The sequence below is a fragment of the Musca autumnalis genome, unplaced genomic scaffold, assembly GCF_047663935.1.
Source record: "Musca autumnalis isolate F117 unplaced genomic scaffold, ASM4766393v1 scaffold_1, whole genome shotgun sequence".
Taxonomy (NCBI): domain Eukaryota; kingdom Metazoa; phylum Arthropoda; class Insecta; order Diptera; family Muscidae; genus Musca; species Musca autumnalis.
In genome coordinates this window covers 200,946,144-200,957,859 of record NW_027411644.1, presented here as the reverse complement: position 1 = coordinate 200,957,859, position 11,716 = coordinate 200,946,144, and the positions used below count along the sequence as shown (strand labels likewise).

Here is an 11,716-nt window from a genome sequence, read left to right as displayed (position 1 = left end):
GGTACCTTTCGATTTTAGGTATTTTGAGAAATTTGGACAAAATATTACGAAGGCCAAATTTTGGAACAAATGGGTTCATCCGTTCGAGAGTTATGTTGTGCTCTAGCCAGGTAGACAGACGTACGGACATTGCTAAATCGACTCCATATTGTCTGAAACGGATTTCGTCCAAACATATTTGGGGTCTCAAAACCCTTATTTCAATGAGATACATTTTTTGTCAACAAAACTATCGAGAAACTTTTTAAGACGATATCGTTATCGATAGTGTTAATATCTATTGACAATTGTGTATAGCTGTGTAATACCACGATTTAAGATTAAATGCTAGTGATTACCATCGTTTGACGCACACTGTATTTTAGCTACTGACTAATGCTCATTGTTAGCGCTCGTAGAATATTTCCAATGATCCATTATTATAATAACAAAGAAAAAATTGTTTATTTTTTATTCATTTTATTAAAATTTATTTTCGTTTTATAATAGTAATACTTATTTAAATATATGGCACAGTGGAAGTGTGTTTTGCTTAGAATAAATTCATTTTAGATTCCATAAACAGAAACACTTTTCTTTAATTGAATTCTTTTCAATTATTTCTCTTTTCATTGACAACATTCACTGTCATAGACATCCTGTTTAATCCATCCGAAGAAGAGATAACCCAAGGAAAGACCCATCACCACAGCCAAACATAACCAATAGTTATAGGTCATGAAGACTAACATCAGCAGATAGGACATTATAACTTGTATGACATTTATGGAGGCTTGAATTAAATGTGGTTTAGCAAGAATTTTTTCAAGGTAGGTCTTCTCATTTATAAGTGGCATGCGGCTGGATGTGGAGGCAGGCTCATCGGCGGGAGCATTACAAATAGATTGCGGACTATTTGAATTTTTCGCCCGAAGTTGTGCTGCTTCAATTGCGGTGCGACGTTGTAAATATTCACGTAAAAATTTAATTGCCTCATAGATGAATGCCGCCACAAAGAGAGCCAATGCAGAGAACACAAATTCGGTAACAGTCTCTGTAAGCCAATCATGCCAGAGAATGCATTCTTGGTAACCGGTGTGGAACTGAAAATGGAAAGGAGATAATTTCAATTATACACAAGGAATAAAAAGGAATTTTTAAATTATTTTTTGATGGTTTCTTTTTGATGTCCCCTTGATCATCGAGGAACCGTTGACATGTGCATATAAGAACTCAATTCTTTGGCTATATATCAATTTACATATCGAATATTAAAAATATTCGATATTTAAGGATATGTAAACCGCTGTTTATATACAAATATTTATGTATGAAATTGGATTATAAATTATTAATTTATACTTACAGCCATATTCATGGGACAATGACCCATTCCGCCCATTCCGTTTCCATTTCCCATTCCGTTGCCGTTTCCCATGCCATTGCCCATTCCATTGCCATTTCCCATTCCGTTGCCGTTACCGTGATTCATGATGATAATGATGCTGCTACTGAGTAATTAAAAGTTTACAATTTGATCAGGAATAAAATAAATTCATTGCAATAAGTAGAGAACTTTCTTCCACTTGTTACAATTGAAAGACAATCGCTTACTGATGCCAGCTAATGGTCTGCTGTGGACTTTTTAAAGCGTTTAGCTGTTCGCTAATCGTTTATTCACATATCTCCATACTGCATGTGTCGTCACAACGACTTTTGCTACCTACCGACTGACCGACCTAGGCTACGAATCGCCATTTAAAAAACAATAAACCTTTTACAATAACAATAGCGGTAATCAACAACTTCATCTGGCAAAAAAAAAAACACCAGAGAGATAAACATTTTCGAAATTGTTGCCAGATTTTCAGGTATTGTTTGCGAATTTAGCGGGACAGCTTATCTCCTTATCAATATTTCGCTTTGTTTTATTTTGTCACAAACGTATCACAAGGATAGGAGAGCCACAGAGGTACAATGAATATTATGGCCGCATGCACACAAAAGGACATGTTTTTGGTTTTCTGAGCAGTGTACGGAAAAAAAACTTTTTGAAACGTTTACCAACGTTTCGTTTAGTATTTTTCATAAATAAAACAAAACGAAACTTAACCCTAGTTTACCGAACTCGCTGTTTAGTTTCGTTTTGTTTATATTCGTGACTGCGAAGAAAACGAAAAATTAATAGTTCTCAACTTCAAAACAACTCATAGAAAACGAAACCGTACTATACACACTGCAAGCGTTTGCAAACATTTGGTGGTTTCAAGTATTTCATGCTAGCTTATAGGGTTGTTAAGCAATCAAATGTGTGTGTGTCTGAATGTATTATTGATCGTTTCTAACGGCAAACGTTTGCAAAGGATTCATTTTGTTTCGTTCGTGAATGAAACAACTCGGAACAGCATAGCCGAAGTACATTTCAGCAATCGTACAGTTTTGTTCTTCTTCAGTTGAAAAGTTTGTGGTTTTGTTTTGAGAATGAAACAATTCAAAAAAATTAAGAGTTTGTGACTTTGTGTGAATGGTACGGGAATCGTTTCGTTTGTTTGCGTTCATTGATTCTGAGGGTAGAGAATACCCCACAACATTGCCTAAAACCCACAAATAAGGCAACGTTTATTAAAAGTATTTTGTGGTTTCACCACATTTTCTAATACAATTGGATACCGACTTTCATTTTGTGTCCATGGAGGGTAGAACACATGCTTCCAAAAACGCCCATTTCGGTACACGTTTATCTATAGCCCCATATAAGAGTTCAGCTCGACTAATTGCCTATTATCTTTGTACATCCCCCCACCATTATATGGAGGATATATTAAGTCTCTTTTTCTGTTTTTAATTGATCTAAATAATCACTTGCGACCTCATAGAATATATACATATATTCATGATCAGGGTAAATTTCTGAGTCGATCTACCCATGTTAGCCTGTTGTTATCACTCTAGAGTCCACAATAATTGATCTAGAACTCTATATATTTGCAGCCAAGCGTACTTATTCCATAAGCAGGTCAAGTTTGAAGATGGGCTATATCGGCCTACGTTTTGACAGCGATACCTCCGGATGTTCGTTGTTCTAAGGATTTTAGTTTAAGTTTTTGTCCGAACTAGCTGTAATTTAATATTTGAGATTCCCAATGGTCACAACCATTGGTATAGCTTCCATATAAGCCATGGCATACCAGCTGATCAAATATGAAAAGTCAAATCCCTTTATAAAAAATTACTTTTGTTGTAATTTCCGCCACCGTGGTGCAATGGTATGCACACCCGCCTTGCACGCTGAAGGTGGTGGGTTCGATTCCCCCGCCAGTCAACATCAAAATTTTCAACGGTGGCAAAATACCCCTCAGTAATGTTGGCGACATTTCCTGAGTATTTCAGCCATGTAAAAACTTCTCTACAAAGTGGTGTCTTAAGACACGCCGTTCGGACTCGGCGATAAACAGTAGGTCCCATATCATTGAGCTAATATGAATCGGGTGCACTCATTGATATGAGAGAAGTCTCCCTTGTCCCGTATGGGATGTTTGTGGAACAATTATTATGTAATTTCCCCAACAACATAAAGTAATATTTGACATAACATATTCAAAATTTTAAGATGCCACTAACTGGGTAATTGTGCCATGATATAAGCGTACCTCTGGATTATCGGTATTTTGAGGATTTTAGCTCCAATTTTTAACGGAATTTGACATTTGAGCTTACCAGTGGTAGCCAAACTTCTACACCGAAAGTTGGCAACATAGGTCAATGTTTTGGTATAGGCTCCATATAATGGCACCCCCAGATTATCGGTATTTGGAGGGTTTTAGCTAATTTTTTTAAACTTAATTTTGCATTTGAGCTTCCGAGCAGTCAAGAATTTTCTCCACCGAAAATGGACAACATAGATCCATATTTTGGTATAGCCCCCATCTCACGGTACCTCCAGATTTTCAGTATTTTGAAAATTTTATCTAAAACTTTTTAACCGAACTAACTGTAATTTGAAATTTGAAGTTCGCAGTGGTGACAAAACTTATTCAACAAAAATGGACAACATAGGTCCATATTTTGGTATAGCCCCCCCCCCATCTCACGGTACCTTTAGATTTTCAGTATTTTGAACACAAAACTTCTTCACCAAAAATGTTTAACATAGGTCCATGTTTTGGTGTAGCCCCCATATGACGGTACCTCCCGATTGTCGGTATTTTGAAAATTTTAGCTACAATGTGTATCCGAACTAACTGTAATTTGAAATTTGAAGTTCCCAGTGGTCGCACAACTTCTTCACAAAAAATTTTCAACATAGGCCCATGTTTTGGTTACGGTACCTCCCAATTTTCGGTATTCTGAGGGTTTTAGCTAAATTTTTGGCTGAACTACAGGTAATTTGACATTTGTGATTCCCAGTGGCCACAAAATTTCTCTACCAAAAATTGTCAACATAGGTCCATATCTTGTACAGCCTTCATATAAGGGTACCTCCGGATTTTCGGTATTTTGAGGAATTTAGTTCGAATTTAACGGAACTTACTGTAAATTGACATTTGAGATTCCCAGTCGTAGCAAAACTACTACACCAAAAATTGGCAACATAGGTCCATGTTTTGGTATAGCCTCCATACAATGGTATCTCCAGATTTTCGCTATTTGGAGGGTTTTAGCTATATTTTTTTAACTTAACTACCCGTAATTTGGCATTTGAGCTTCCCAGCAGTCAAGAATCTTCTCCACCAAAATGGGCAACATAGGTCCATATTTTGGTATAGCCCCCATCTCACGGTACCTGCAGATTTTCGGAATTTTGAAAATTTTATCTAAAATTTTTTAATTAAGGTTCCCAGTGGTAACAAAACTTCTCCATAAAAAAATGTCCACATACACAGGCCCACGTTTAAATATAGCCCCCATATAACGGTACCTCTCGATTTTGGAATTTGGAGGATTTCACATGATTTTTTTGACAGAACTACCCGTAATTTTGCATTAGAGGTTGCCAGCATTCAAAAAACTTCTTTACCAAAACTGGTCAACATAGGTACATGTTTTGCTATAGCCCCCATATATCCCGATTTTAGATGTTTTGAGGAGTTTATCTACATTTGTTCACCGAATAATCTGTAATTTGACATTTGTAGTACTAAGTGGTCACAACACTTCTTCGCCAAAAATTGTTTGCTTGGTCAATATTTGGTATAGCCCCTATCGAACGATACCTCCCGATTTTCGGTATTTTGACGGCGTTTGCTAAAATTTTCAACCGAACTAGCTGTAATTCGACGTTTGAGGTTCCCGACAGTCACGAAACTTTTCCACCAAAAATGATAAACATGGGTCCATGTTTTGGTATAGCCCCCATATAACGGTACGTTCCGATTTTGAGTATTTTGAGGATCTTAGCTACATTTTTTGACCGAACTACCAGTAAATTTAATTTTTAGGTTCCCTGCGGTCACAAAGCTTCTCGGCCAAAATTTTTCAATATAGGTCCAAACTTTTATATAGCCTCCATATAAGAATACCGCTCGATTGAAGACATGTTTTAAATACATACATTTTCCGATCTAATTTAGGCATTTGGGTTATCAATGATCGAAAAAATTCTCCACCTAAAAATGTGGACAGGAAGGAAAACTTATTATTCCATTAAAAAAATACCTGGCCTGGAACTTAACAATTTTTTTCTTGTTCGACTATAATATCGCCGATTTCAATAAAAAATAATCCCAAAATTTATTTCCAATAACTAGGCAGTGACAACCCTTAGCATTACTTAAGAGAAAATTACCAATTGCGTTAAGTGGGCATTCGTAATCATCCTAACGTCTGAGCAAATTGAGCGTAATGAGTACGAAATTGTTGTGTTATCAATTGCACGGAGAGTGTGATCAACTTCAAAAATCTACAATTGAATTGCTCTTGTATTTCAGTTATTTACTCAAATTCGAATTCAATGCTCTACTCTTATCTGTTAAATGATATCAAAACAGTTTGTAAATGCTACAATAACAATAACATTGGGACTACAAAAGCATAATGACCCACCAACAGTAGTCGTCGCTGATATCAATCACAACACAGGTACTTAAAAGAATGTATTGTTTGTTTATTTGGAAAAAAGGTTGTTGTGACAAAATTTAGGTAGTAAATATATTGAATATTGAAGTGCTTCGAATAGGCTAATATTCCTTGCCTATTGAGATGTCAATTATAAAGAAGGTAAGGTTAGGGTAGAGGATCATTCGAAGATCATCCTGCCCATATGTGATCATACAATGATATAAGAAAGGCAGTACGGGTTGGAGTAGAGTACATGTAAGCTAAAAAAGTTTGGGGTAAATAAGTTCAATTGTGCTATAACTGGATTAAGGAAGTTCGAGAAGATGATCGAAAAAATCGAGTCGGGTCTTTGGGCCCCCAAATAAGTACGTATGGTCGGAGACTCGAAAATTAATTTGAAACCGATACATTCGTTATTTTTGCAAATATTGTTTTTATACCCTCCATCATAATATGGAGGGTATAACTAAATACTTAGTCTTTGTTGGGTGTATAAAACTTTCCCCCAAAATTTTGTCGGTATAGGTTCACGCTTTCATATAGCCCCCATAGAACGGTACCTCCCGATTTGAAGAATTTTAAAGTTGTGGTTGTGGCATTAATATTTCGCCGAAATGGCTGGCAGTTGGTGTTTAGTGTTTATTTGGGGTACTAAACATTTCATATGAAGTTTGTTGGTAAAGGTCCACCCACGCCTTCTTATAGCTCCCATAGAACGGTACCTCCCGATTTCCAGTATTTTGAAGGTAGTGACCTCAATATTCCACCGAAATGGCTGAAAATTAGTATTTAGTCTTCATTTGGGGTATTAAACATAGAGCGGTACCTTACGATGTTCGTTATTTTTAAGGTTATGTCCTCAATATTGCTTCGAAATGGCTAAAATTTGGTATTTAGTCTTCGTGAGGGGATTAAACTTTCTAAGGAAAGTTTTCAGTACTGATCCACGCCTTAATATAGCCCCCACAGAACGGTACCTCCCGATTTTCGGTATTTTGAAGGTTATGGCCACAATAATCCATCTCCCATGGGGTTGTATCTTTATCTTACCGAAATATCGGAAATTTGGTATTTAGTTTTCTTTGAGTCTAAAAACTTTCCACCAGCGACATTGTTTTACCGAAATTTCTGAAATTCGGTATTTAGTCTTCTTCATAAACGAGGGGAAACTAATTGTTCCATTTTACTTCAATACAACTTGTTGGTTATAAAATTCGCATATAGAATTTTTAAATATTTTAAATATAAATGCAACATATAATAATTCAAGCTAGTGCTGATAGACTCAACATATGTGTACACAAAGTTTACATTCTTCTACTATAAATACAAAATGATAACAACAGCGAAAATCATAAGAAACGTTTGAAATTACAATCTTCCAATAAAAAAACATAAGCGGTATTCACTCATGGTGGTAAATTGGCATTGTAGATCTTGTACATCTTGTTAATATTGTAGATCTACAGCAGTTTACAATACCACAACAACAAAATAATTGAAAGTTTAATTTGCCACAGGGTTGTTAATTTACTCGACCTAAAAGTCTTGTAATCTTTGCACTGTACTTTACACACCCTTGTAGAACAGCTGATTGTTTTGCCGCCACTTTGTTTTGAGTTTTATTGTATGACGGAGTTTTGTTTTGTGGTAAAAAATGGGAAAAATAAAAAGAATAAAATAATGGAGGCCACGAAAAAAGTAATAAAACTGAAACTAAAAGATAGACTGAAGACGATGTTAAGATGTTTTGATTTGTTTACAATATTCACAAAAAAGACGTTCACACTTCGTTGTAAAAAACTCTAGTACATATACAAGAGTTGTAAATCTACTACCATGAGTGAATTCCGCTATAACAAAAGAGGCATCAGAGAAAATTGTTTTCCTTCGAAATTCGGAAGGTACCTCCGATTTTCATACGACATTATTCCGAAATAGTTCAGAAATCTGTACGAAAATTCGGATGAAAAAAATCGCCTTCCGAATTTCCCAAAGATTTTCTTTCGATTTCTTTCCGAATTCTGACCGAAATCAATCCGATTTCGGTCCGATATTTCGTTCTGAAATTATGTCAACCATTTCATACAACTTTCGTTAAGATATCATTACGATCGGACGTAGCATCAGAATTTTGTTCAGATTTCGTTACGATGTCGATACGATTGGTTTGCTGGGATACGAGCGAAGAACAACTGAGAATAGCATTATTTTCTTCTTTTTAATGAGAACGAACATTTATGTATACCAACGCCAATCGGCGACAGTAGTGAATTTGTGTGTCACCAGACGCTTCTGTTAGTTTTTGCAAATATTAGGTCCGTCTGGTTACCCTAAAATTTGTAACACTTACTTACTTAGCTGGCCCATTACAGAACATTTGTTCTATAGGCCGAACTAAGAAGAGATCTCCATTCCTCTCTATTTGTTGCTTCGCACTCTGGAATACCGCGCCTTTTCATCTCATCATCCACTTGTTTGCGCCATCTATTCCTTGGCCTGCCAATTCTGCGTGCACCGCCATGTGGCATGTATTCATACGCCTTTTTAGCGGGTTCACCATCGCTCATTCTTATGATATGGCCTAGCCAACGCAATCGCTGCATCTCGATACGTTTAACAGTATTGATGTCTTTGTATAGCAGATACAGCTCGTTGTTCATGCGAAGTCGATATTCACCGTCAACGCAGATTGGTCCTTAGATCTTTCGAAGAATTTTTCTCTCAAACACACCAAGCACTGCCATGTCTGCTTGCGCAAGTACCCAGGCTTCCGAGCCATACATCAGCACGGGCAGTATCAGTGTTTTGTAGAGCGTTATTTTTGTTTGACGAGATGTGGTTTTGTTTTTAAACTGCTTACTTAAACCGAAGTAGCATCTGTTGGCCAATACAATTCTTCTTTTTATTTCACAACTGATGTCGTTTGTTGTGTTTACGGAGGTGCCGAGGTATACGAAGTCTTTTACTACCTCAAAATTATAGGAACCAACTTCAACTGTTGGTCCGATCTCAATGGACGCATTGCGCGTCGACACCATCAACTTGGTCTTCTCACCGTTTACCGCCAGACCCACTTTAGCAGATTCTCCTTCGACCTTTATAAAGGTATCAGTTACTTCTTTTACTGATCGGCCCATGATGTCTATATCATCAGCATAAGCAAGTAACATGTGACTATTGGTGTAGATTGTGCCACTTCTTTTGACGTTTGCCTCTCGTATAACCTTTTCTAGCAGGATGTTGAAGAGGTCACACGAAAGGCTGTCTCCTTGTCTGAAACCTCTTTTGGTACCAAACTCTTCGGAGAGGTTCTTTCATATTTTAACTGAGGACCTCGTGTCAGTTAAAGTCATTTTACAAAGCCGGATGAGCTTTGCGGGGATACCAAATTCAGACATAGCTTGGAATACCTTGGAACGCAGCGGGCTGTCGAAGGCTGCTTTATAATCGTCAAAAAAGTGGTAGGTGTCGATCTGCATCTCTTGGGTCTTCTCCAGAATTTGCCGCAGGGTAAATATCAATGGTGGACTTGCCAGATCTAAAGCCGCATTGGTATGGTCCAATTATCTCGTTGACCATAGGCTTTAGTCGCTCGCACAATATGAATGAATACACCTCATCAGCGTGTCGCCTCCGGTTTTGAACAGCTCGGCTGGTAAGCCATCGGCCCCTGCTGCCTTATTATTCTTCAGCCGATTTATTGCTGTCTTTACCTCATCTTGGCTGGGCGGTATACATTCAATACCATCTTCTGGGATTGGGACTGTGGTATCTTCGTCGTCTTCGCTGCTATTGGATACCAACAGATTTGAAAAATGTTCTTTCCATATCCTCAGTACACTATCTGTATCAGTTACCAAATTACCTTGCTGGTCTCTACAGGAGGATGTGCCTGTACCAAAGCCATCAGTTTGATGCTTGACTCTTTGGTAGAATTTTCGGACTTCATTCTGGCTCCTGTACATCTCGATTTTTTCACACTCCCGCTTTTCCATCTCTCTCTTTTTCCTGCGGAAAAGACGTTTCTCCTCTCTCCTTTTCTCCCTGTATCTCTCTCGTGCGCTACGCGTTGCTACGGATTGTAAAGTAGCCCTATATGCCGCATTTTTCTCTTCGGTGGCAGCACGACACTCCTCATCATACCATGGATTCCTTGGTGGAGGTCTCTGGTATCCAAGTATGGATTTTGCGGCTGTTTGCATGGAGTGGGCAATGCTTTGCCATTGCGCTGATATGTTATCGGGATGAGGAGTGCTTTGATTAAGCAATTGTAACAACTTGTACCAATTGTTGCTGGAAGTCGTCTGTTAACACAAAAAACCAGCAAAAGAGAGCGATTCGAGAGAGACATTTTGACAGTTCTTTCACTGAGAGTTTGCAAATTCTTGCTGGACAAATTTCTTCTAGCTAGCACTAGCAATTCTCCTTCTTCCTGAAAACAGTCAATCATCTATTTTTAGTTTTTTGTTGGTTTATGTTTGTGAAAATTCAAAACAATTTTATTGTGGAAATAACATAGTCTAATTGTATTGTTTTATGGAGAGCAAATTTGCAAAGTGGAAAAATACTTTTTTGTTTCATTTTCTTTTTTATTTTTAATAAAATACAACGCGTTTGCTTCCTTTATTGGCGTACAAATTGTTCTGTTTTGGTAAGCCAGCTGATTACTTGCTGGTTTTTGCTGGGAAGGTGTCTGTTTACTTTTTACAATTTTCTAGCAAAAGAGAATAAAAACCCCTTACTCTCTGAGAAAGTTCTTGCTGGACAATTCTTGCTGGAAAAGTAACCAGACAGACATATTCATGCATACATATTTATATATGTGTTCTTTTTATGTTTATCAAAAATTTAATTTGTTTAATAAAGACAAAATAACTAGAAGACACATTTTATAAATTAACAGATTTATTAGATAAGATAGTATTAGGGATTTCAAAAATGTTTCATTTATTTAATGAAGCTCTTTCATTTATCTAATTAAACTGTTTCATTTATTTAAAGAAATTGTTTCAATTTTTTTTTTTTTTGGAGCAAACCAAAAACATCGAATACATCTTTTTTCTTAAATTTATAGAAATTAATAATTTCACTACATCAATGAAATGCGTTTCATTTATAAAATGATACCAAAAACCATTAAATTTTAAATAACGTAAAGTTTTATAACATGAAAGAAACCTTTCATTATATTAATGGAACGTTTCATAGAATCAATGAAACCCGTTCATTGATACAACGAAGCATTTTTCTTTCAGTGCAGTAGAAATCAAGCGACATAGTATATTTTGGAAGTCACTCCTTTCGATAGTTTAGAAGTAATTTTACGATATTTGAAGGAGTGGACCGATACAATCAAAATTAGGTTCGATCTATGTCTGGAAGAAATATTACGATGTGTAACGTTTGAACCGAATCGATAACTCCCTTCGAAAGATATCGTACGCACCATATGACTTAAATTCGTAGTGATGCATATTAATCTACAAGATGCGTATTTGGCGCTTACTACTCTTACGGGTTTTAGCGAGATGGCGGAGAACCGAGTCCATACCGATGTAGGGAGATCTGGACTTGGGAGTTCCAGCATTTTCACGGGTGAACCCATGGTGATAACATCCTTCTGGAAGGTATCTCAGTTATCTTGATTAGCCCCTTCCCAAAGTTCACTGCCAAACTG

At 36.9% G+C, this 11,716-nt stretch overlaps 1 protein-coding gene across 2 annotated transcripts; it reads right to left on the bottom strand.

Annotated features, from left to right (window-relative positions):
* Positions 1–483: 483 nt before the first annotated feature.
* Positions 484–1,692, bottom strand: LOC141391048 (high affinity copper uptake protein 1-like). 2 transcript variants are annotated; one of them, XM_073963968.1, is made up of 3 exons: positions 1,442–1,453; positions 1,346–1,384; positions 484–1,082 (listed from the first exon to the last, which is right to left on the bottom strand). In XM_073963968.1, exons 1-3 carry the CDS (start codon positions 1,445–1,447, stop codon positions 609–611), a joined length of 519 nt encoding a protein of 172 aa, XP_073820069.1. In that variant the 5' UTR covers positions 1,448–1,453; the 3' UTR covers positions 484–608. The 2 variants fall into 2 exon arrangements, with proteins under 2 accessions (XP_073820069.1, XP_073820068.1); XM_073963967.1 differs by having other exon boundaries at positions 1,346–1,692.
* Between the last annotated feature and the right edge of the window lie 10,024 nt (positions 1,693–11,716).